Source organism: Pipistrellus kuhlii, unplaced genomic scaffold (assembly GCF_014108245.1).
Source record: "Pipistrellus kuhlii isolate mPipKuh1 unplaced genomic scaffold, mPipKuh1.p scaffold_m20_p_3, whole genome shotgun sequence".
NCBI lineage: Eukaryota > Metazoa > Chordata > Mammalia > Chiroptera > Vespertilionidae > Pipistrellus > Pipistrellus kuhlii.
The window spans coordinates 20,878,127-20,902,120 of NW_023425529.1; the positions used below are offsets into that span (position 1 = coordinate 20,878,127).

The 23,994-nt window shown below is 40.5% G+C and overlaps 1 protein-coding gene and 1 long non-coding RNA gene across 3 annotated transcripts in view; both read right to left on the reverse strand.

Annotated features, from left to right (window-relative positions):
• Nucleotides 1-23,994, reverse strand: part of PLBD1 (phospholipase B domain containing 1) — a 55,995-nt gene that overhangs the window by 2,065 nt on the left and 29,936 nt on the right. For both annotated transcript variants that reach the window (XM_036456273.2, XM_036456274.2), the window contains exons 7-10: nucleotides 6,467-6,667; nucleotides 6,217-6,357; nucleotides 1,749-1,934; nucleotides 949-1,055 (exon numbers count right to left, since the gene is read on the reverse strand). In XM_036456273.2, the coding sequence (XP_036312166.1) occupies nucleotides 949-1,055; nucleotides 1,749-1,934; nucleotides 6,217-6,357; nucleotides 6,467-6,667 (635 nt within the window). The remainder of the gene's footprint in view (nucleotides 1-948; nucleotides 1,056-1,748; nucleotides 1,935-6,216; nucleotides 6,358-6,466; nucleotides 6,668-23,994) is intronic.
• LOC123653157 lies at nucleotides 2,623-4,748 on the reverse strand. Its single transcript, XR_006742792.1, has 2 exons — nucleotides 4,365-4,748; nucleotides 2,623-3,081 (listed from the first exon to the last, which is right to left on the reverse strand). It is a non-coding gene; the product is annotated as an uncharacterized LOC123653157 (long non-coding RNA).

The following is a 23,994-nucleotide window of genomic DNA, read 5'->3' on the forward strand; positions in this document are numbered from 1 at the left end:
CTTTCAGCTATTATAAATTAAATTTCTATTTAATGTAAAATCACACTGCTCTTAACATGTTCTTTGGACATTAGGCCAGTCTAAATAACTTTACACATTCACATTATTACCACCAACATCATAGTGATGTGTACATTTTCAAGTAGCCCACTAAGTACTGCTCTAGACATTCTATAGATATTAAATGTCCTCTACAATCATATGAAGCAAGTAATGTTACTTCCATTTTTCAGAGGAGGAAACAGAGGCATTATAAGATTATGTGATTTACTGTTAACAGGTAACTGCCACATGTCCAAAACAAACCATTCCCACATGCCATGATATTTTGAATTGAATTAAAAAAAATCAATTTATAAGGATATATATATATATAGCTGATATGCAAAGTGCCCCCTCAGAAGTTCAACCAGGAGACTGGGAGTTCGATTGCTTGCTATGATGTGAGCTGACCACCAGGGAGCAGCGTGGAATAAAGGAAAGCCCCAGCTGGCAGCTGGAAGGCGCCAATAAGCCTGATTGCTGGCCAGGACTAGGGACTCTACCCATGCACAAATTTCACACTGGGCCTCTAGTTATAAAAATAAATATATTACAATCCGGGTGTTCTTGAATATTTCAGCTGAAAATTCTCATGAAAAGTATTTTAAAGTTGGTCAGGGCTGCCACTTAAGGAAAACTTTTATTTTTAATAAGCGCGCGTGGTATTGGGGAAGGTCCGCTGCTTACCTCTACAGATGCTTATGGTGTACAACAGGTTAAGTGGCAGAGGAGAGATTTAAAGTTAAGCAATGGTACTTATCACCAGAATATCTGAAAAACTGAATCCTGAATCAAGTAATGGGTAGAAACATTGTTGTGCTCTATGCCACCAAAACTTTTGCAGCTTTGCCTTTAAGTAAGTGTAGGTGCTGGTGGAAATTAAATTCAAAAGTCAGTAGCATGTACCTTTGTATCATAGCAACCTCCAGGACTTGGTCCAAATGAATTCAGATCTTCACGGCAGCAGATAGTGTTGCATGGATCACCCTTACTGTAAGGATCCTCCTTATAATCTAGGAAACAGAGATTGGGATAAGAGTGAACACAGACTATTCTGAGGTAACACTGATCCACAATAAAATTTTTGAACCTGTTAAAGGCTACATAATCAGTGAAGCCTCTGCATCCCAGTGTGCTCCTGGATACAGAAATCTCCTTTAGCTTGTACTAGGAAGGGGCAACTGGAAGTTCCCTGTTCCAGGCCCAGCCTGTTCTGAAGAACCTTGCACAGCAAAGAGTGGATGAAAGAGAGATTAACAGGATAAATGTGCATAAATTCCCCCCACCCCCAAAAAAGAAATGCAAATTTGACTTTGATACTGTTCAAAAATAAAGTATTTATGAATAATTTTTGTTTTATTGGCTGCTTTTGTCCTTGGAAGGAAATCTGTGTTTGGGGGTGGGAGTAATAGTAAAAACAAAAACAAAAAACACAAAAAACTACATTGTTTGGGTTATTGCTTCTGTGTTTCACATAAAAGTTTTTCAATGAAAAAAAAAAATCCATTGAATCTTTTTCCTGTCATAAAGGTGGACAAAATTTTATTTGTGGGGTATAAAATATGTATAATATTGACTACAAAATACTTAATTCATTAACTTCTTATAATTCCTTCTAGTACAGAGATAATAAACTTACATGGATTCTTTATCCATGGGGAAGAAAAGGAGATTTGAAGAATGATTCCTAGAAATGTGCTACGTACTGTTGTATCGCATGATATATTTCATAGATGCCATGTCAGTCACTTTTCCTTGGTCACGCCGGAAGATTTTGGCTCGTGGAGCCAGATCATATGAGTAGTCCATACCCAGCTTCTGAACTAACCATGGATAGCCACTCCAGTTGTAGATATTTTCATGGAAAGGAATGTTGTAGGAAGGCCAATATCCTGATTTGGAATGGAAGGGATGGAAGAGTGGCATTGACAGGGAGGGAGACAAAAGGAAAGAGAGGGAACAAAAGAAATGTTATGAAACATGGCAAGGTGTGTAATGACATGATACTGATATTATATAAAAAGTAAAACTTTGTGAACCCTGGCAGTCAAACGATTATAATGTACAGAATTGGTATTATTCCATTAAGCCGCAGGTGTCTTCAAACTACTGCCCGCGGGCCACATGCGGCCCGCAGAGGAGTCTGATCCGGCCCGCCAGGTTTTTTGGGCAGTGAGCGCAGCCGAGGTGTTACAGTAGGAATTAGTAGTTCATATAGTCCGGCCCTCCAGCTCTCTGAGGGACCGTGATCTGGCCCCCACTTTAAAAAGTTTGAGGACCCCTGCAAGGGGAAAGAGCACCAGAATTATTTGGTTTTCACCCAAAATTCTTAAAGCAATCTCTTGACCAGGTAATAACCTTAGCGTTTATTGAGCAAAGTGGAGTATAACACCAAGTGGGCTGGGGTGCTCATTTCAGTGGACTTGGTTAGTGAAATGCCAAACGATGGTTCCACTATGTGGTCCTCACAGGGAATAATGGGGATCAGAAAACCTGGATTCTAGGCTCAGGGCTGAATAACCTGGTCTTAGGCAGTGAATTAACATTGTGGGGGTTTTTGTTTGTTTGTTTGTTTGTTTGTTTTGTTTGTTTTGTTTGTTTTCATTTCCTTTTTTTAGCAGTGGGAGGGAAAAGGAGAGTCAGTAATATGAGGGGAATGGAATTGATCTTTAAGGTTCCAGTAGGCTTTCAACTCCTTTGACTCGAAGCATTCAGAAAGGCTCAGCTTCATTCAAAACTAGGAAGTGTGCCAAGGCCACTAGTCACTAAGCATCAAACATGTGACACAACCACTGTAAAATCTTTTCAGGAACATCCCAGATTATAGTGGCCTGGATGATCAGTCAACACCGGGACATCACCACTCAGAGTTCTCTCTTTGGAGGCCTGCTGTCATTGTCAGGCTCTTAGGAGCTGGATGGACCAGCCTTCAAGGTCAGACCACGAGGGTGTCAGTTTCAAGGTGCCATGCTAACCAAGTAATCAACTAATGATTTAACTTCTCAGGTGAATTTTCTTCCCAGAAAAGGGAAGAAATACCTAATATTAGGCCTAGTAATAATTAATGTCGTTTTCTAATATTTTTTTTTTAATCGAATTTATTTAAACAATACAACAAAATTTAATCAACAATATAGTTGCCGTTGTTTTCTACTACTTGTGACCAATGCTCAGGAAGCATTTTAATCCCTCTGTTGTAAAATTCTTGTGATTTTGATGCAAAAAATTTGGTCAATGCATTTTTGAGGCATTCTTCATTATTAAATTTTTTTCCAAGAAGAAAGTTTTGCAAAGAATGAAACAAATGGTAATCGGAAGGGGCAATATCAGGAGAATATGCAGGTTGAGGGAGAACTTTCCATTCCAACTGGCGCAGTTTTTCAGCAGTGATTGTTGCAGTATGCGGTCGTGCGTTATCGTGGTGAAGAATTACGCCCTTCCGATTAATCAGTGCGGGTTCTTTTTCTCTTAAAGCTTGGGCTAACCTTTCCAATTGGGCACTATACACTGCACTTGTAATGGTTTGGTTAGATGGTAAAAGTTCATAATGAAGAATTCCTTTAAAATTCCATCAAACACACAACATCACTTTTTTCTCATGCAAGTCAGGTTTTGGTGTGGGCTGCGGAGCCTCATTTTTGTCCAACCATTGAGGCCGCCTTTTCAAATTAACATACAGCACCCATTCTTCATCTCCGGTAACAATTTGCTCTAAAAACGGCAAATGGTTTTGACGAGAGAGGAGCGAACTGCAAATTGTGACTCTTTCATTACGGTTGTTGTCGGTCAACTCATGAGGAACCCATTTTCCAAACTTTTGGACTTTGCCAAGTGCACGCAATTGATTGGGAATTGTTTTTTGTGAACAATTTAAAGTTGTCGCAAGCTCTTGTTGGGTAATTTGAGGATTTTGCACCAAAAGAGCTTGAAGAGCTTCTTGATCAAAATTGGACACATGGCCTCGACCACTCTTGTCATCTAACGAAAAATTTCCCTTGCGAAATTCCTCAAACCAACGCTGGCATTTTCTGGCGCTAACTTCATCTTGACCAAGAGCACTACAGATGTTTTTTGCAGCCTCACTTGCTTTTCTTCCTAATTGGAACTCGTAAAGCATGCAGTGCCGAATATGCTCTTCATCCGCCATCTTCTTAGCCCTAGTTTTGCAACAAAAACCAAACCAAACACAAACTTTTTCAAGCAAAACTTGTTAATTGCACTTCACACGGTCTGTAGATACCACGTGTTTGAAGGTTATGTCAATACAAGTCAACGCCAAGCAAGATTTTAAATGAATGTTTAAAAACGACATTAATTATTACTAGACCCGATAGTATCGTATCTGCTTGGCAATGGAAGTTTCCACCTTAATTCTGCTTTATGCATATAATGTACATGTCACTGATGTGAGCCATTCCTGCTGAGATGGCTAACGCTAGATGTCATTACAAAGTTGACTTGGGGACCTGGGAAACAGGACCAGGCCATGATCCCCAGGGTCCATACCTTATCTTGGTTCTGTACCTACTGATTGGTCAGCCCATCTATTATATTTTAATAGTTTCCTAATTGATAGCCTGTCTTCTCTCTGATCTCCAGTTTACCCTCCCTTTTCAGAAACGTCCATGTTTCTGAAGCAGTGTTTCCCAAACTTTTGACATATGTGTACCCCTTCTACAATTTTTGTAAAGCTGAGTACCCCTCGTACTCATGAGAATGTAGAATTAGGTGCAGCTAAGCACGGTGAAGTGCATATCCCCACCAAACTCCGCTGCAACGCATACCCCCACCAAACTTTTCCCGTACCCCCGGGGGTACGCGTACCACACTTTGGGAAATACTGTAAAGTAGGGGTGTCGAACTCAATCAGAGAAGGGGCCAAAATCTAAAATCCAGCCTAAATCGCGGGCCGAATGGTTTACTGAACAGTCATAAACTGTCATTGTGATGGAAACGCAGGGGAGTGCAGTGATGACAGCGCGGTGCGGGCCACATTGCAAGGCCTGGCGGGACGGATTTGGCCTGCGGGCCTTGTGTTTGACACATGTGCTGTAAAGGATAAAGGCTAAACTACTTAGTGAGGATTAATAACACACACACACACACACACACACACACACACACACACTGTAGCCTAATATATAAACAATCTTTAGAGAAGAGGGAACAAAGATATAAATAGACAGTTTAAGCTCTTCCAAATGAGTTCAGATCAGGTCATGTTTTGCTATCAAGTGATTAGGGACACCTGCTCCCAACCCGCCCACCCACCCAAACAAACCTTGGTTTTAGAGTTTTGAGATTTTGAGAATTCAAAATTATAAATGTGGTTGTGGACCTGTTCCATTACTGTCATGTTTTGCCAATGAAGAAAGTAAGACTTGGAAATAGTTTGCCTGAAATTCTGAGGAGCAGAGATTCACATCGGGACAGTGTGACTACAAAACCTGGGCTTCAACATCTGGGCTTCGTTCTTGTCTTCCAGAACCACCATCATTGACTCCTCCCACTGATAACAGCTCCTTTGGTTTCACCACTGGGGTTTGTGAAATCTTTAGTTAAATCTGTTTATCATCATTCTTTGGTGTCTGGGTGCTAGAATGGCTGCTTTCTGTCCCTTTCTTCCCTACCAGATTGTGAGTTCCTAAAGGTCAGGGATTTTGTACCTGCATCTGTGCTCTTCTGGTCCCTGGGCCAGCCTGGCACTCCCATAAATATTCGCTGAATTGAACTAAAAACTTAACTTGGGGACCCAGGAAAAGAGGTAATATTAGAGCCATGAAAGTCATAAGATGATGAATGGCTGGCTCTGTCCCAGCCTACACACGGTCACTTAAGAGTTTGTGCTGAACCTGGAAATTCTTTCCCAGTGTAACTACCCTATTTCCCCGAAAATAAGACAGTGTCTTCTATTAATTTTTCCTCCCAAAGTTGCACTAGGTCTTATTTTCAGGGGATGTCTTATCTTTCCATGCGCTGGGTCTTATTTTTGGAGGATGTCTTATTTTCAGGGAAACATGGTAGCAGTGGCATTCCCATGCTTTCTTCCCCAGCACACGCTTCTTCATCATACACTCACACATCACACGTTCCCCACCATGTATGTATACACACACACAAACACATACACACACACACTCATCATCCTTCCGACTTCTACTATGAAGAAGATACCTTTCCGTAGAACATCAGTTTGTTCAGAATATTCTACGTATGTTGGAATTTGCTCCACAATGTACAGAGTGCCTGTGTCAAGGCTGCGCCCCAGCTTTACCTTCTTCAGGTCCAGGACCATGTACTGATTATTATAGGTGCCTGAAATATAGGGAGAGACAGTAAGCAAGGCATGGATATGACTCTACTGGTTCACTAGAAATCCAAACATATCCACATTCCTGAAAAGTTACTCTGCAGGGCCACTTACCAGAGTTGTACTTTGAAAATATCTGTGCCCACTGCTCGCCATCACTGGCCATCATATTGGCCAGACGGACTCTCTGCCAGGCCATGAGAGACTCGGGTGTCACAAACTTTAGTAGGGTTTTGTTATACACGCTGTTGGTGGTCTGCAGCATTACCAACCCACTACTAAGAATGTAAAAGTCGTCCAGAGATACTAAAAACCCTGCAGGAGAAACAAATAGGCAAGTCAGCATACATATACATGAAATATTTAGCCACTGTTATTAGCACAGAGCTTCAGACATGTGATGCACTTTGCAAAGAATATCAGTTGTTATTATCCTTGACCTGCAGTAGCCTCTCCCAGAACGGGTCATCTCTGTGGCATTTATTTAACTGCTGCATATAAGGATGCCATTGGACCCCATTCCTGGATTCTGCATTGACATATTTTTGACTTTATGATTTGTGATGACAAAAATATATTAAACCAGGAATATTCCAATTTCCCATAACACTAAACAGAAATAGATTCCCATTTACTAGGATTTTTACAGGACAACTTCCAATTACGGAGGGACAACAGGGTTCATTTTGGGATCATAAGAATATAGATGCTGCCTTTCTTCTCTTTCTGCTGCTTTGTATTTTCCAAATTTTACATAAGGAGTCTAAATTACTAAAATCTAGATTTATAAAAGTGAACATGGTTTTGAAACACTGGGTTAATGCTTTTTATAAACGATGGAAGCAACACAAAGCTCAGTGAAGACAATTCTTTTTTTAAAGACCTACTTTGTTAGCCTAATAAATGCGGGAAGTTCAGTCAGAAGTCAGAAGGCTGATGAACTCTTCAGCAAGGCTGAAGATCTGCACATTATTACCTGCTGCCAAACGGCTGAGGGCAATTCCCCTAACCTGACGGTCCTTTGTTGTTTACCAGGCCTTACCTTTGATATGTATATCTGCCTTGCTAAAGGGAAAAATGTGTGAATAAAAAGTCATGGGTGGCTGAGACCGGTTTGGCTCAATGGATAGAGCATCGGCTTGGGGACTGAAGGGACCCGGGTTCAATTCTGGTCAAGGGCATGTACCTTGGTTGCGGGCATATCCCCAGTAGGGGGTGTGTAAGAGGCAGTTGATCGATGACTCTCTCTCATCGATGTTTCTAACTATCTCTCTCCCTTCCTCTCTGTACAAAATCAATAAAATATATTAAAAAAAAAAAAAAAAGTCATGGGTGAAGACATTCAGGTCCCCTAGAAAGTGGAACCTCCATCTGGCTCCCCCAAAATGCCTTCCAAATTTATATTTCATGTCTAGTCTCTAGTATATTCATTTATGTTGCAGCCCCTTCTCCAGATTTCTGAACCCTAGCTGTGAAAAGACCCTAGCAGTACTTTATACCACAATCAGAGTGGTGAAGATCAGAGAATACCAGACACAGCTATAACAAGGAGAGAAAATATATTGTCATCAGCCACTACCAGTGATAAACTCCTTGCTAAACAATTGTGAGAGAAGGACCCCAGCCAGAGTGAGAAGCTGGGTATAGGCTCCTCTGGAGCTTAACAAACCTCCACACTTTGATACACCTTATCACTTCTGTCACATGATTACTACTTGTTTGCATCAGAATTTTCCTTAAATCAAACTTAAAATATCTACCCTTGTCACATATAACCATATTAGGGAACTATGGGTTTAATGAAGCAAATTTATTTCTACTAATGTGCCCAAAATACTTGTCCATGAACCACTTAATACCACCTCACCAGCTCTATGCATGCCACACACTCAACAACAAACACATGTAGTTCGATGCTTTCATAATTGGGCAGAGCAAGATTAGGCTTAGAGAGGTGGGGGCTTCTATTCAAGATCAAACAAATAGTCGTCTCCTGACAGACCTAGAATGAGGTCTTGCATCCCAGCCACTGCTCTCCAACTAAGCCTGAACACCTGTGCTCAGCCTCATGGCCCTTCCTCTTCTGGCTTAGTGAAGGTTGAAGGAGGAGAGCATCTCAGAGCAAGTGGGCCTGGGACTAAGTATTGATCAGGTAAAGAGCAGTGAGCATTACAGTTAGGAATAGTAAATATGAACCAAGGGGTATAATAGGAATAGGTATGGCATGGAGAAGTGGGGGTTTTGGGAGGTGGAGGCAAAGAAACATTAGAAATACCAGTTTGGGTTGTCATTCCTCAACAGGCACATGGATAGGTAGGGTGGTTCAAATACAGGGATCACATGAAAGTAAAAGTCTTCAGACCATGAATTGGGAGCCAGAAGGCCAAATTTTAGCATTACCACTAAGAAATCTGCCACTTCTCATTTTGCCTCTCTGTTCCTTAATCCCTTCCTCTAATAACATGGGGCTAAGTGATGTCATTAAGCTCTAACAGTCTAATTTTAATTTCTGAGCAGGAAAGTGACATGTGGAGAGCAGTCTCCAACTAACTCATTTGAGCCTCCACAAGGCTGTACAGAAGTTCGTATAAAGGAGAGAAGGTGGCTCACTCCAGTGGTACAAGCCTGGATGGCAGGCACCCCTGAGTGGAATTTTAATGGGCAACCCCTCTGGGAAGGTACAACCTGGACATAGGAGGATACATGGCTTAACAAATAAAACGTGGAGAGGTTTCAATGACCTTTCCTTTACCTCTTGGGCTGGGGTTGTTTCTGAGTATTTACTAAGCTGTACAATCATATTTGGCAGCCGCGAGAAGGCTCTCTAAGCAGAAAAGGCTGTTTTTCTGGCATGATAAACTTGCTCATTCACCCCATAGAGATTGCTACAATCTCTGTGGACACAAGAGGGCGAGTGAACAATACATGTAAGGAGTAATCTTTCATTCAAGAGAAAGACTTGACTAAAGATGGGAAAATGTAGGCCACCCAGAGTTCTAGAAAAAAGATGAACTGGCTTGTAGACATTCTAGTCAAGGAGTCCAATTCTATGGTTTAGAATTTAAGATTTTTTTTTTTTAAAAGGAGCCCAGCCAGTGTGTGTCAGTGGTTGAGCTGCAACCCATGAACCAAGAGGTAACTGGTTTGATTCCTGGTCAGGGTATAATTAAAAAAAAAAAAAAAAAAAAAAAGGAAAAGGCCCAGAGAGGGGACCAAGTCAACCACTGCACTGTAAGAGAAACAGATGTTCTTTGTGTAAAATTACATTCTTGCTCATACCTGCAATGGGGAGTTTTGGAAGGTAGACTTTTTTTTAATTAAAAATTTTTTCAATGACAGTTTATATTCAATATTATTTTGTATTTCTTTCAGGTATGCAGCACATACTTTACAAAGTGTTCCCCTGCCGGGCGCGGTGGCGCGCGCCTGTAGTCCCAGCTACTCGGGAGGCTGAGGCTGGAGGATCGCTTGAGCCCATGAGTTCTGGGCTGTAGTGTGCTATGCCGATCGGGTGTCCGCACTCAGTTCGGCATCAATATGGTGACCTCCCAGGAGCGGGGGGGCCACCAGGTTGCCTAAGGAGGGTGAACCGGCCCAGGTCGGAAACGGAGCAGGTCAAAGCTCCCGTGCTGATAAAAGTGTTCCCCTGATATTTGCAGTACCCACCTGGCACCATACAGTTATTACAATATTATTGACTATATTCTCTATGCTGTACTTTACATCCCTAGGACTATTTTGTAACTGTCAATCCCTTCACCTTTTTTATTCAGTCCCCCAACATCCTCCCCTCTGGCAGCCATCAGTTTGTTTTTTCTATGTAGAAGTCTGTTTCTGTTGGAAGGTGGACTATTTTAGATCAGGAGAAAATAAAACACTCCAGTATCAAAGCCACCCTGCAAATAGCATTTCATAGTAAGGTTCTTGCTTAATTTAATTAAGAACTGAAAGGGAACTCTTATAGTTAATAAATCACATTTCAAGACAAAAAAAAAACAAAAAAAAAAAAAAACACACACAACACCTACCATATTTTTCGGACCATAAGACGCACTTTTTTTCCCCCAGAAGTGGGGGGGGAAAGTCCCTGCGTCTTATGGTCCAAATATAGCCTACACATATACTTTAAAAAAAAAGTGTTTTTACTTGCCCGGCTCTGTGTGGTCTCTGTGTGCTTGCCCAGCTCTAAAATGGTTCTAAATGCTGCTGTTTACTTTACAGGGTTGATTACATGTGTTTATGACTGTGATGTTCGGTTTCAATGCACATAAAATATTTTAGGACACTATTTGTTTCAGAATCTTTTTTTCTTCATTTCCCTTCTCTAAAAACTGGTGCATCTTATGGTCCGGAGCGTCTTATGGTCCGAAAAATACGGTACTTGAATCAGAAAAGTAAACAGTGACCACTACCCTCTGATGCCACTAGGTACTGTTCATAACAACCCAGAAATGTTTACCCTTATTAGCCTATCAGTGCAGCCAAAATGTACCCATTGGCACACCTCATGCATGAATTGCTCCAAAGCTCCGAAGACCAAAACGCACTACTTTTTTTCCAAAAGAGCAGCATCCGTGTTGAACACACATGAGTAATGCACAACTCAGAGTCAGTGGTATGACTCATGCTGGTACAAATAGCTGTGCTGCACTTCTGCACGGCTCCCTCTTACCCATTTTCTCTGCAATGAGACTTTGCAGCATCTCCCATCAAGAGGCCTGTTTCCCCATCTCTTAAATCCAGGCTGGATTTGGAACCTGCTTCATCTAACAGAATGTGCCAATCCTGAGGCTAGCTCTCAGAGACCTTGCACACTTCCGCTCTCTCTATTGTAGCCTGGTTACAGCTGTGGAAACAGCCCAGTCTAGCCTGGTCTCTAGGATGAGAGACCACATGGAGGAGGTCTCGTGGCTGGCTAGAGACTGGTCATCTCGGCCCGTCTCTAGCCAGCCAACCCACCCCAAATGTGCAAGAGTTCCTCCAAGAACAGTAGAGCTGCCCACCAACCCACAGCCAACCACAGATGCAGGGAAGGTGCCAGTTTAATTCTCTAGAAAGAATCACTTAGCTATCCTGTGGATTCAAAAGCAGTAATATTCACATATTGTTTCCAGCCACAAAGTGTAGAAGGTTATTTGCTATGTTAACCTTTATTATAGTTAACACACAGTCATAGTAATACATTTATACAACATTGCTTTAAAATGCCCTGCTGCCATTTGACTTTAACAACGAGGGATGGGACACTTTGGGAGCTCTCTGTTCATCCCTGTTTTTTAAAAAGAAAAGTAACAACTTTGTACACACTTAGCCTTTCTGCTCAACTTCTCACTGCTGAATACAAGTATCACTTCTCAGACCTGTGGAAAGCACCAACCTGTGGTGGGCTGTCTGATTTTCTCTAAGCAAGTCCTGACAGTCAATAAATGTTTACGAAACTTACTATATCCCAAGCACTGTGCAATGGTTTCCAGCACAGAGACTGAATTCCATCAGGGGATTTTTTTTTTTTTTAATTGATTTCAGAGAGGAAAGGAGTGGGAGAGACGGAAACATCAACGATGATAGAGAATCATGGATCAGCTGCCTCCTGCATGCCCCACACTGGGGACTGAGCCTGCAACTCAGGCATGTGCCCCAACTGGGAATGGATGCTCAACCACTGGGCCACACTGGCCGGGCTCTCAGGAGCTTTTCTAAAAGGCACAAGCCCAGACTGCTCTTCCTGCTCCCCTCTGCGTGTCTCCACCAGAACCCCTGTTCTCACATTGCTGTACGTACAGGAGAACCTTCTGCTTTCTCACTCTATGAAAAGGAAGCCTGTGAGTGCCCTGTTATCCCAGGACACGAAATCCTACAGCTGTTTATTTTATCAACACCGTAATGGACCCATCTTCCCACCTTCCAGAATGGCATTTATTTGCTTCTCTTCTCGCCAAGATCCTAACTGGTACCAATCAATTCCCACTTCTCCTCACAGTGATTATTCCTCAATCAAGTAAGTATTTTTTCTTTTTAATTCTTTATTGATTTCAGAGAGAGTAAGGGAGAGGCAGAGGGAGAAATATCAGTGATGAGAGAGAATCATCACTGGCTGTTTCCTGCACTTCCCCTACTAGGGATGGAGCCCCAAACCCAGGCAAGTGCCCTGACCGGGAATCAAACATGTGCGACTTCCTGGTTCATGGATTGATGCCACATCGATCAGGCAAGTAAGTATTTCTTGAAGACATTTCTGCTTAATCTTGCCCTAGGAATGTGATCAATGGAGGACTCATACTATTATGTATTCAAACACAGGAAACCTGTGCTGTGGATGCCAAATATCCTGCAGGGGTTCCACTACAGTAAAGAATATGTCTCTTAAAGCTTATATGGAATCAATAGAAGGTGGGTTTGTATTTAATCAATAGTCTGCTATCATCCACATCAAAATGAAATTTGTTTTTGGCAAATAATAAATTATTTTATCTACTTTATATTATACGAGAGGCCCAGTGCATGCACTAGGGGCCGGGGGTTCCCTCAGTCTGGCCTGTGCACTTCACAGATTGGGAGCCCTTGGGGGATATCTGACTGATGTCTGTGGGGAGAGGGCCTAAGCCATCAGTTGGATATCTTTAGTGCTGCCACAGAGGTAAACCACTGAGCTCACCAACTGTGAGCGTGGCTTTTGGTTGAGTGCCACTCCCCCTGTGGGAGCACACTGACTACCAGGGAGCAGCTCCTGCATTGAGTGTCTGCCCCCTGGTGGTCAGAGCACATCATAGTGACCGGTTATTCTGCTGTTTGGTCAATTTACATATTACCCTTTTTTTATATAGGATTATTTGTTTACTATTTTCTATTTCTCCCTATAGCATGTAAGCTCCCTACTTTTTCTGTCCCAAAGGAAAAGGATTTAACACGTGGTAGGTGCTCCATAAATCACTATTGAAGAGAAGATGGCGGTGATTAACATTTATTGTGTGCCCACCGCACACCAGATACCTTGCTTCAGAAGGATGGATACCATTATTTGATCTTCACAAAAGATTGATTAGATGAGCTATTTTTATGTTTTATTCTTTTTAGATGAGCTATTAAATTTTTTGCTATTTAAAGTGAATAAACAGCATTATCAGAAATAAATCTAAGACCAAATCTTAACATCTGCCTTTCCCACTCTTCCATATGCCCGAGAAATGTGATAGGAACAGATATGTAGTCATGTAAATGGGGATGACACAAACGATGGAGCAAATGCAGTAGAAGCAATTAGGAGAGAGTGAGTCATGGGGAATTGCATGTTTAGATAGGGTGGAGTTGGAGAAAATCACCTTATGACCAGTTAGTCAAGAAAAGGATGGAGAATAAGGTGGGATTTCTGGAAAGATAGAAGGGAGGAAGCTTCCTGAGTTAGCTGGGAACGATGATCAAGGAAGGTGTGGCTTGGCAGAAGTCATTAGTGTTCTGGGATGGTGACAAAGAGGACAAAAAAATAGATACTTAAGAAAGTAGAAAATAAAGTGCTATAAAAATCTAACTATAAGCCTTTGTAATAGGTGCCCTGGTTCTATTTTATTTCTTTTCCTCCCTTGGTTCTACTTTTTAAAGGTGGAAGACAGTTATTAACTCACAGATTGTATATATTTCAGTTTTATGTCCAAAATGTCTAGCACACCCCAGGTGGCATGGCTCGGTAACTAAATGTTGACCTGTGAACTGTGCTCTGATTCCAATTCAGGGCACATGCCTGGGTTGTGGGCTCGGTCCCCAGTCGGGGGAGTGCAAGAGGCAGCTGGTCAGTGCTTCTTTCTCATCATAATGTTTCTCTTTCTCCCTTTCCCTTTCTCTCTGAAATCAATAAAAATATATTAAAAAACAAAATAAAGTATCTAACATAAAATATGTAATGTGAAATTAATAAAAGCAATAGTACATTAAAATATTAACAACATACATAGGCAGTTTTGTAACTATGAAAGTAATAACCTTATGGATTATGAAGGACTCTTGACTAAATAATCTTGGGGCTTTGAGACTATTCTTTTTTTCTTTTTTCTTTTTTTTTCCCAACAGGAAAAGGCTGAGCAAACTCTTTGCTACCCAACCTAGTAGTGCTGCCAGAGTTGAAAAGGATGGGCTTGGACCCAGTATGTTAGAATCACTGAGGTTCTTTTTAAAAATATATATATTTTATTGATTTTTTTTTTTTAAAGAAAGGAAGGGAGAGGGATAGAGAGTTAGAAACATTGATGAGAGAGAAGCATTGATCAGCTGCCTTCTGTACACTCCCTACTGGGGAATGTGCCTACAACAAAGGTACATGCCCTTGACTGGAATCAAACCTGAGACCCTTCAGTCTGCAGGCAGATGCTATATTCACTAAGCCAAACCAGTTAGGGATCACCTAGGGTCTTTTATACAAATGCCCAGATCAACTGAATAAGGTTTCTCTGAATGGCATTAGGAATCTGCATTTTTTGCAAGCTCCACAGAAAATTTTAAGTTTATGGGGTGGGTATATCTGTGTGAGGGAAGTGATGAGGTGCCTGGATGTAATACAAAGTAGGAACACATGCATGCTGGTGAAATGCACTAAGTGCATGCCAGAGAGCCTTGCTGACAGATAATTAAAATAAATTAAAGCCTAAGCCTTATGTAGATAATTATTACTGGAATCCTCAATTAAAACACTTTGAATAGATTCCAACTTTTGTTCCCATGCAAACACTCCACCCACCTGGTGTGACAGGTAGCCCTTTGAGTTCATGGTTTTTTCAGTTTTAATCATTTAACTTAAATGCAAATGGAACCATTTCTGGAAGGGGGTGGGGAAATGGATTTTTATAGAGATATTATTTTGAATCCCGGTCCCCAATTCTGAGTGGTATGATTTTGAGCATGCTATTTAACTTCTCCCAACCTGTTTCTTTATTTGAAAAATGTAGCCCGGCTAGTGTGGCTCAGTGATTGACCATCAACCTGTTACAGGATTCCAAGGCCGGAGGAATAGGGAAACAGACAGGAAAGTTAAAACAAGGCCAAAAAGTGTGGGCAATCTGCAGCCAGCTTGTAACTTAACAAGCCATTATCTTCCCCAGCCAAGGACAGGAGAGCAAATGGTTAAAAACCTTCCTAAGGAGAGAATGAAGAAAGGAGGGGAAAGGAGAAAGGAAAAAAGGGCAGTTTTACTCCCTAAATAGAGAAGACAGCAGTCTCAAGGTTTGGCAAGGTTTATGAGAATCACCTGCAACTTCACCAAATTCTGGGAAGGCCATAACAAAGTAAAATGGGGGGCCTTGAGAATTAATCTGCACCAAAATATTCAGCGAAGGGATTTTGAGACCTATAGACAGGAGGGTATATAACACCTTGGACCCCGACCCAATGTGCTCTTTAGCTGAGAGCTCATCTGTGCTTTGTAAGCCAGATATATAGGTTTGCTTGCTTTGCTTTTTCAATAAAGGTGCATACTTTTAATAAATTGACTTCTCATAACACAGTCAAGGTCTCTCATATAAACTCATTTATATGAGAAGATAAGGAATGAGGTTGGAAACAGCTCCCACTGACTCAGGGGGCTATCCGGTAACACCACTCTGGTGTTGTTGAGAGGTACTTATAACAAACCCATGCACCAAGAGGTCATCAGTTCAATTCCCAGTCAGGGCCTAACTAATTTTACGTGCCTGATTGCAGGCTTAATCCCCAGTGAGGGGCATTCAGTAGGCAGCCAATCAATGTTTTCTCTCATCATCATTTCTATCTCTCTATCCTTCTCCCTTCCTCTTTAAAACATTAAAACATATTTTTAAAAATGTAGATACAGCCCTTGCTGGTTTGGCTCGGTGGATAGAGTGTCAGCCTGCAGACTAAAGGGTTCCAGGTTCAATTCTGGCCAAGGGCACATGCCTGGGCTGTGGGCTTGATCCTCCCCACCAGCCAATCAATTATTCTCATTATTGATGTTTCTATCTCTCTTTCCCTTCCTCTCTGAAATCATTAAAAAAAATAATAATAATAAAAAAAAAATATATATATATATATATATATATATATATATATATATATATATATATCGTAGATACAATACAATACCTTATTAGGTTTTTATGAAAATTAAATGACATATTATATACCAACTGTCTAATATAATGTCAATCACAGAGCCAGGGCACACAAGTAGGAACTAAGCCTAAAGTATTAGGGTGTTGTTTTTTTTTAAATTTCAGTAAAAAGTGAGCACAAACAAGTTTATAGTAATTTATTTAAAACTTGAGTGCCGCCTAGTTCCCATAAAATTAGTTAGGTCCTAGTCATGCCATTTATAATCAAGGTGATTACAATGGTTGGCTTCATGTCCAACTCTTGTGCTGAATATATAGGTCTCCATATCAATACTTTGATAACAATTCCTGAACAATTTAGCCTCTTGTTTTAAAATCAAGGGTATAGAAGGGAGAGCAGCACAAATAGAAAACAATGAGGTTGTGATGGGGGCCATGATGTCTTAGGCAGACCTCATCTTTCTCCCTTACAGTTCCCACATGTTCATGTCAGAGGGAGTCATCCATGAACTATCTGCCTGTCTCCTTCCTTTCCTTTTTTCTTCCCATTTTCTTTCTTCTTTTTTTTTAAAATCCTCAACTGAAGATATTTTTCCATTGATTTTTAGAGAGTGGAAGGGAGGGGGAGAGCCACATCAATTGGCTGCTTCCCGCATATGCCCTGACAGTGGGGCTGGAGATCAAGCCTGCAACCAAAGTACATACATGCCCTGGACGGAATTGAACCTGGGACCCACTGAGCTGAACCGGCTAGGGCAACATGACCTACATGTTAAAAAATTAATAGAAACTGTCTCCAAGTAGGCTTAGATATTGGATTTAGCAGACAAAGACTTCAACTTCAAACAGTTCAGAAAAGGAAAATATGGTATTAAAAGTTATCAGACGGAATATTAACAGAGAAATGGAAACCAAAGAAAGAACAAAATGCACATTCTAGACCTGAAAAGTACAATAATTGGGGGGAAAAATTCACTGGATGGATTCCACACTAAATTTGAGATGGCAGAAGAAAGGTTCAGTAAACTTGAAGTAGATCAATAAAATTATCCAATGTGAAGACTAGAGGGAGAAAAAAGACTAAAGAAAAATGATCAAATCCTCAAAGACCTATGGGATAAGATTAAGCATTCTGACATATAAATAATAGGAATCACAGGGAGAGAGAAGAGTGGAAAGGCAATGGAAAAAAATATTTGAAGCTTTAACTGCTGAAAATTCTTAAATATAAGGAAAAGCATTAATATATAGATATTATAAACTCAACAAACCCCAAATATAATAAATACAAAGAAAATCAGAGCTATGTCACAAAGTCAATGATTATCTGAATATATATACACACACACACACACACACACACACACACACACACACACACACACATAGATGGTCTGACTTACAATGACTTGATTTTTCAACTTTACAGTGGTGTGAAGGTAATATTTGAATTTTGTTTTTTCCCAGGCTAGCAGTATTCAGTATGATCTTTCAGATGATGCAATTAATTTCCGTTTAATGCTTCAAACATTTTCCAGGCCCAGTGTGCTTTCAGCTGTCTATGTCAGTGGTTGGCAAACTGCGGCTCACAAGCCACATGTGAGCCGTGGTTTGCCTTCTGTTGACTAATGAGTTTGCTGACCACTGGTCTATGTTAATGGTGAATACCCAACAATGATTCTGTTTTTCCCTTTCTGTACAGTATTCAATAAATTACTTGAGATATTGAACACTTTATCATAAAATAGACAATGTGTTAAGTGACTGCCCAACTGCAGGCTGATATAAGTGTTCTGGGCAAGTTGAAGGTAAATTAGGCTAAGTTATGATGTTTGGTAGATTAGGTATATTAAATGCATTTTGACTTACAATATTTTCAATTTACAATGTGTTTATTGAGAGGTACCCCCATCGTAGGTTAAAGAGCATCTGTATAATTCTTTCCTACTTGGGATGATAAATATACAATGCAATGTACAGATGATGTATTATAAAATTGTACACCTGACACCTATATAATTTTATTGACCAATGTTGCCCAATAAATGCAATTAAATAAATAAATAAAATAACTACAGACCTTGCAGACATCAAAAGGTAATAAAAATACTATAAATAACTTTGACAACAAACATAACTTAGAAAAAGTAGATGAATTCCTTGAAAGACACAAATTTGCAAAACTGACTCAAGTATTAGAAAACCTGAATAGTCCTATAACAATAAAAGAAATTGAATTAATAATTAAAAACTTTCCCAACAAATGAAACTATGTCTAGGTAGCTTAATCAATTAATTGTATTAAACATTTACCAGTCATACACAAACATTTTTTAGAAAACATAGAAGGAAAAATTAATTCCAAAGTCAGATTATAAGGATGAGGTTACCCTGATGCCAAAACTATTACAAGAAAAGAAAACTACAGACCAATACCTTTCATAAATATAGATGAAAAAAATCCTTAACAAGATAGCATTAAGCTTAACCAAAAAAATTTAATAATATATAATGACTAAGTGGGGGGTTATCCCAGGAATGCCAAGAAGGTTTAAAATCTGCAAATCAATAGATGAAACTAATCATATTAATAAGCAAGAAAATTAATGACCACTTTTATAGAAGCAGAGAAAGAATTTCACAAAACATTCATAAAACAAACATTAAGCTAGTAAATAGGAACAGAAGGGATCTTCTTAACCTTATAAAGGATATCTATAAAAATCCTACAACAAACATACTTAATGATGAAAGACTGAATATTTTTCTCTTAAGATCAGGAACTAGGAAAGGATTATCATGCCCTCCTAGTCTACATTGTCCTGGAGATCTTATGCAAGAAATCAAGGGAAAGAAGGGAAAGAAGAAGTGATACTGCCTTTATGCAAAGATGGCATGATGATGGATTTTGAAAAATCCCAATCTATAAAAAAGCTATTAGAACTGATATATGAATTTAGAAAGTTCCTGGGATAAATAGTAAATGTACCAAAATAATCTTATTTCTATTATATACTGTGGTGAGTTTTATATTTCCATAATTTTTTTGTCTGTGGGTTGATCATAATAATGTGCTTCTAATGAATAGAATGTAGTGGAAGTAACAGTACATGACTTCCGAGACTAGGTCATAATAGGCATTCCTGTTTCTGCTCTGTTCTTGGATCATTTGGTCTGGGGAAAGCCAGGCACCTTGCCATGGGAATACTCAAGCAGTCCTGTGGAGAGGCCCAAGTGGTGGGAACCAATTTGTCAGCTCACCTTGTCAACCATGTGAGTCACCTGGAAATGTATCTTTCAGCTTCAGTTAAATTATAGAGAGTTCAGTTCCTCAGTCTGTGAGTCTTCTAAGGAGACCCAGACATGCCACCCTCACTGTACCCTATCTAAATTTCTGATCCACAGGAACTATGAGATACTAAATAATTATTGTCTTTTCAAGCCACTCATTTTGGGGGTGACTTGTTATGTAGCAATAGATAACAAATGCATATATATAAGCCATGAACAATTGAAATAGGGAGTCGAAAATTCAATTCGGATTACAGGAGCATCAAAAATTATTTACGATTCAAACGAATTAAAAGTATGTAAGACCCATATACTAAAAACTATAAAACATTGTTCAGATAAAAGAAGATCTACATAAGTAGAGATACTATATTCATGGACTGGAAGACTCAGTATTAGTGACACCGATTTTCTTTGAATCTGTTGAAGGACTGCATGCAGCTAAAGTCAGTAGACCTTTGTGAGGAGGTCTTCATACAATGGTGTTGGCTACCTTTTCAGTGGCTGTCATTCCCTATGGGATTTCTCTCCATGTCTTACTTCCTTCAACACTGCGGCTGGCGTTCCTGGGGGGTAGGGTTAGTGTGGGGATTTTATCTTCCTTAGCCTTATCAGTTGTTAGGTAAAATAGTCCTTGCTATTCAAAACCCTTGTGAGGGACAGAAAACTTCTAGAACAACGTTATCCAGGGCCACCTTCCTTTGAGTTTTCAGAACCTCGGGCAAGTATATCTTTCAGAACTCCTGCCTTTATAAACAATTACATTAAGAAATATATTCCAAAATTCATTGGCCTAGGTAAGATATAGGGATTTATTAATAGTAGAGAAAATGTATTTGCCCAATCGGTGCACGTAAAGATTCTTTATAGTATACAAGTACCATCTCTCTATATTATCTATTCTAACTCCCACCATGAGAAAAAGGTAGCAACACTGTTATTACTCACAAAGCCATGACTTTGTAACCTACTTGTACTGAAACAACATGGATTTCTTTGCCTCTGCAGTTCCCCATCACCATTTACTTACTGGCTCTGCAATATCAATGGTGCCACCTGTGAATACTGGCTGTTATGACCGTCTCAAAGGTCTTTACTGTGATTTGTTAATAATGACCTCAAATCCAAGTATTACACAGAATGTTAAGAGAAATGTGAATGGTTTTTTATGGTCATTAAAGTTAAATTCAGATTTTTATAGCATAAACGTAGCTCAGCATAGTTTCCAACTCTCTGCTCTTGCCTCTCTCAGCTATAACCCTTGCGTTCCTGGTCTGTGATCTCTTTACACACCTCCACCTTTCACACACCCCCACCAGTGGGCACAATTAGTTGAGAGCCTGTGGGCAGAGCCAGAAGAGCCATTCCAATCGCACAAGGAATATCCTGGCAGGTTAAGACTGGCCTGGGACAGTGGGAGGCTACCTCATTAGCTAAAGGCATGAGATCTGCTGAAAGGCCCATTTGTGCTGGGGAGCAGGGTGCTCAAAAGCCCTTGTAGGGGCCAGGTCCGGCGCTCCCCAGGGGACTGCAGCGGAAGGTGACAAGCAGTGGAGCACACCAAGTAAAGATCAGTAGTCACTTCCCCTGCTGCCCTTGGGTGCAGTAGAAGGAAGGTGGCACTGCAGTGACAACACATGCTGAAGCCCAAGGGTAAGCATGACCTTGGGTAGCTTAGAGCCGAGAACACATGCTGTGTCTGACACAAGACTCACCTAAACTCGTCATGTTCCCAACATTCTGTCCACTCAATGCTATAAAAATTACAATATGAGGGCCAGCAGACAGGATCTACTCCTCAGAACCCCCTCATAGTCTTGCATCCCAAAGCTACTCATAGCATCTTGTTGAACTTGCCTGTGGTTCTCCTCCAAATGAGAAATCCAGGGATGAGGACCCACATGGGTCTCTGTCCGAACGTGGCCCCATTTGAATGGCATTACCATGCTGGCTGGTCTTAGGTACTAGAAAGACATTTAGTAAATTCTGGAAAGGTGCTTCCTAAATTAGGTACACATGACACACTGGTTGCAGCCAGGATGCTCCAGTACTTCTAGCCCAGTGGCCGGCAAACTCATTAGTCAACAGAGCCAAATATCAATAGTACAATGATTGAAATTTCTTTTGAGAGCCAAATTTTTTAAACTTAAACTTCTTCTAATTGCCATTTTTTCAAGTAGACTCACCCAGGCCATGGTATTTTGTGGAAGAGCCACACACAAGGGGCCAAAGAGCCGCATATGGCTCGCAAGCCGCAGTTTGCCGACCACAGTTCTACCCTGCCTGGTCTCAGGGGGGCTGGAGAGGGAAGGCAGCTGGAAATCACTGGCTAGACTTAAGAGCACGTGGAGGTTATCAGCACCTGGTATAATTCTGGTATGCTTTTGACTCCCTCAGGACATTTCATGTTAGCATCTTTAAGTGAAACAATTTCCCCAAGGGTAAAGGGAAACTGATTAAAAAAGACTGAGCCTATGAAGCTACTGAATTGCTTAAATCCTTTCTAGATTAAGATGGGGTTATTGTAGTAATGCAATTCCTTGGCTGAACCACCTCTGTTTGCATGGAGTCAATTGGGGTTCTGGAGCTCATGGAGCATGAGATCGGCTTAGATAAGTCTGGGCGTGCTGGAGACAGTAAATTCTTTTGTAATACTGATGAATGTACTGTGAAGGATTACTGCTGTTCCTTCTATTCCTCTGTGCTGGAATCCAATTTTGGGAGTGCTCTTCTGGCAATTTTTACTAGGTAATTATCCCGCAAGTATTCTGGTTAGGGTAACAGGAGCACATAGAAAGTCATAATGAACCGAAACCAGTTTGGCTTAATGGATAGAGCGTCGGCCTGCGGACTGAAGGGTCCTGGGTTAGATTCTGGTCAAGGGCATGTACCTTGGTTGCGGGCACATCCCCAGTAGGGGGTGTGCAGGAGGCAGCGGATAAAAGTTTCTCTCTCATCGATGTTTCTGGCTCTCTATCCCTCTCTCGTCCTCTCTGTACAAAATCAATAAAATATATTAAAAAAAAAAAAGAAAGTCATAATGAGCTACAGTACTTTAGCAGTCATTTTTGACATTTTGTTTTCTTCTTGAACATGGATACCAATCTCCCATTCACACGTTGATTGACCATCAATAAAACATGTGGTCTGAGTCACCTGGATCAGCCTTCTAATGTTCAGTTGGCAGCCTCTCTTATCCTCCTTCTCAGGCCAGATAATTCTAAAATGCAAATCTATTAATGCCTCCACCCCTTGTTACATTAATGGTCTTGCATTGCCCTTCATTCCTTCTCTCTGGCCTTCTCCACAGTTTCTCTTGCCTTCAGGCCATTGCACACATTCTTTGTTTCACATGGAACATTCTACCACCCCACTATGCCCATCTGATCGCTGGTCTAGCTAATTTATACTTTTCTTTTATGCCTCAACTTAAATTCTCTTAGAGTCCATCTCAACATCCCCAGGCTAGTCTTTCCTATTATTTATTATACAAACCATACTTTATCATCATTGCTTTTTAATTTGCCTCTATATTTCACCGGAATGCAAGTTTTGTTAAAGTAGAACTTTTATTTGGCTTGTTCTCCATTGTAAATATTTTGCATAGCACAACAATTTAACAAAAAAATTGTTGATGAATAAATCACATAATGTTTACAATTTTATGAAGCATTATATTAGCCTCATTTTACAAATAAGAAAGCAGGTTTATCAGAGTAAAATAGTTAGACTCCATAGATTGAAAAATAATTTAGCAACTGGCCACACTCTACCCTTTTCCTTTTTGGAAAGCTAAATAAATAAATAAATAAATAAATAAATAGGTCATGATATAGATAACTGACTACAAAGGTACATTGAAGTTTTAGGGTTTTTCATGGCGACCATCTTGGTAGTCAGAATTTGGCAGGAGGGTCATGCTGTATTGGAAAAATATAAATGGGTAAATGTGAGATCTTCAGATGTTCAGTATGATGGTATCTGCCATCCCAGTTAACATCAGCTTTAACTTGAGCCTCAGCCAAGTCACAAATCTTTCATGGCTTGACCTGTCTGTTCTGACTCAGCAGTTCTAAATATACTTGCCCATATCACGAAGAGCATCAGCCCTGCCTCCTTCCATTCAAAACTAACACCACGCTTTTAATCCACTTAATCTACCACGGCACTCCTCCACCAAAGGAAAACAAAGAAGCCATCCAACTCTGTTCTGGGATCGACAGCTCCCATGGCACAACATTGGTGGTGAAGTTTGGTTCCTATCTATTGGATGAATCAAATGTGGCACACCCCTTCATC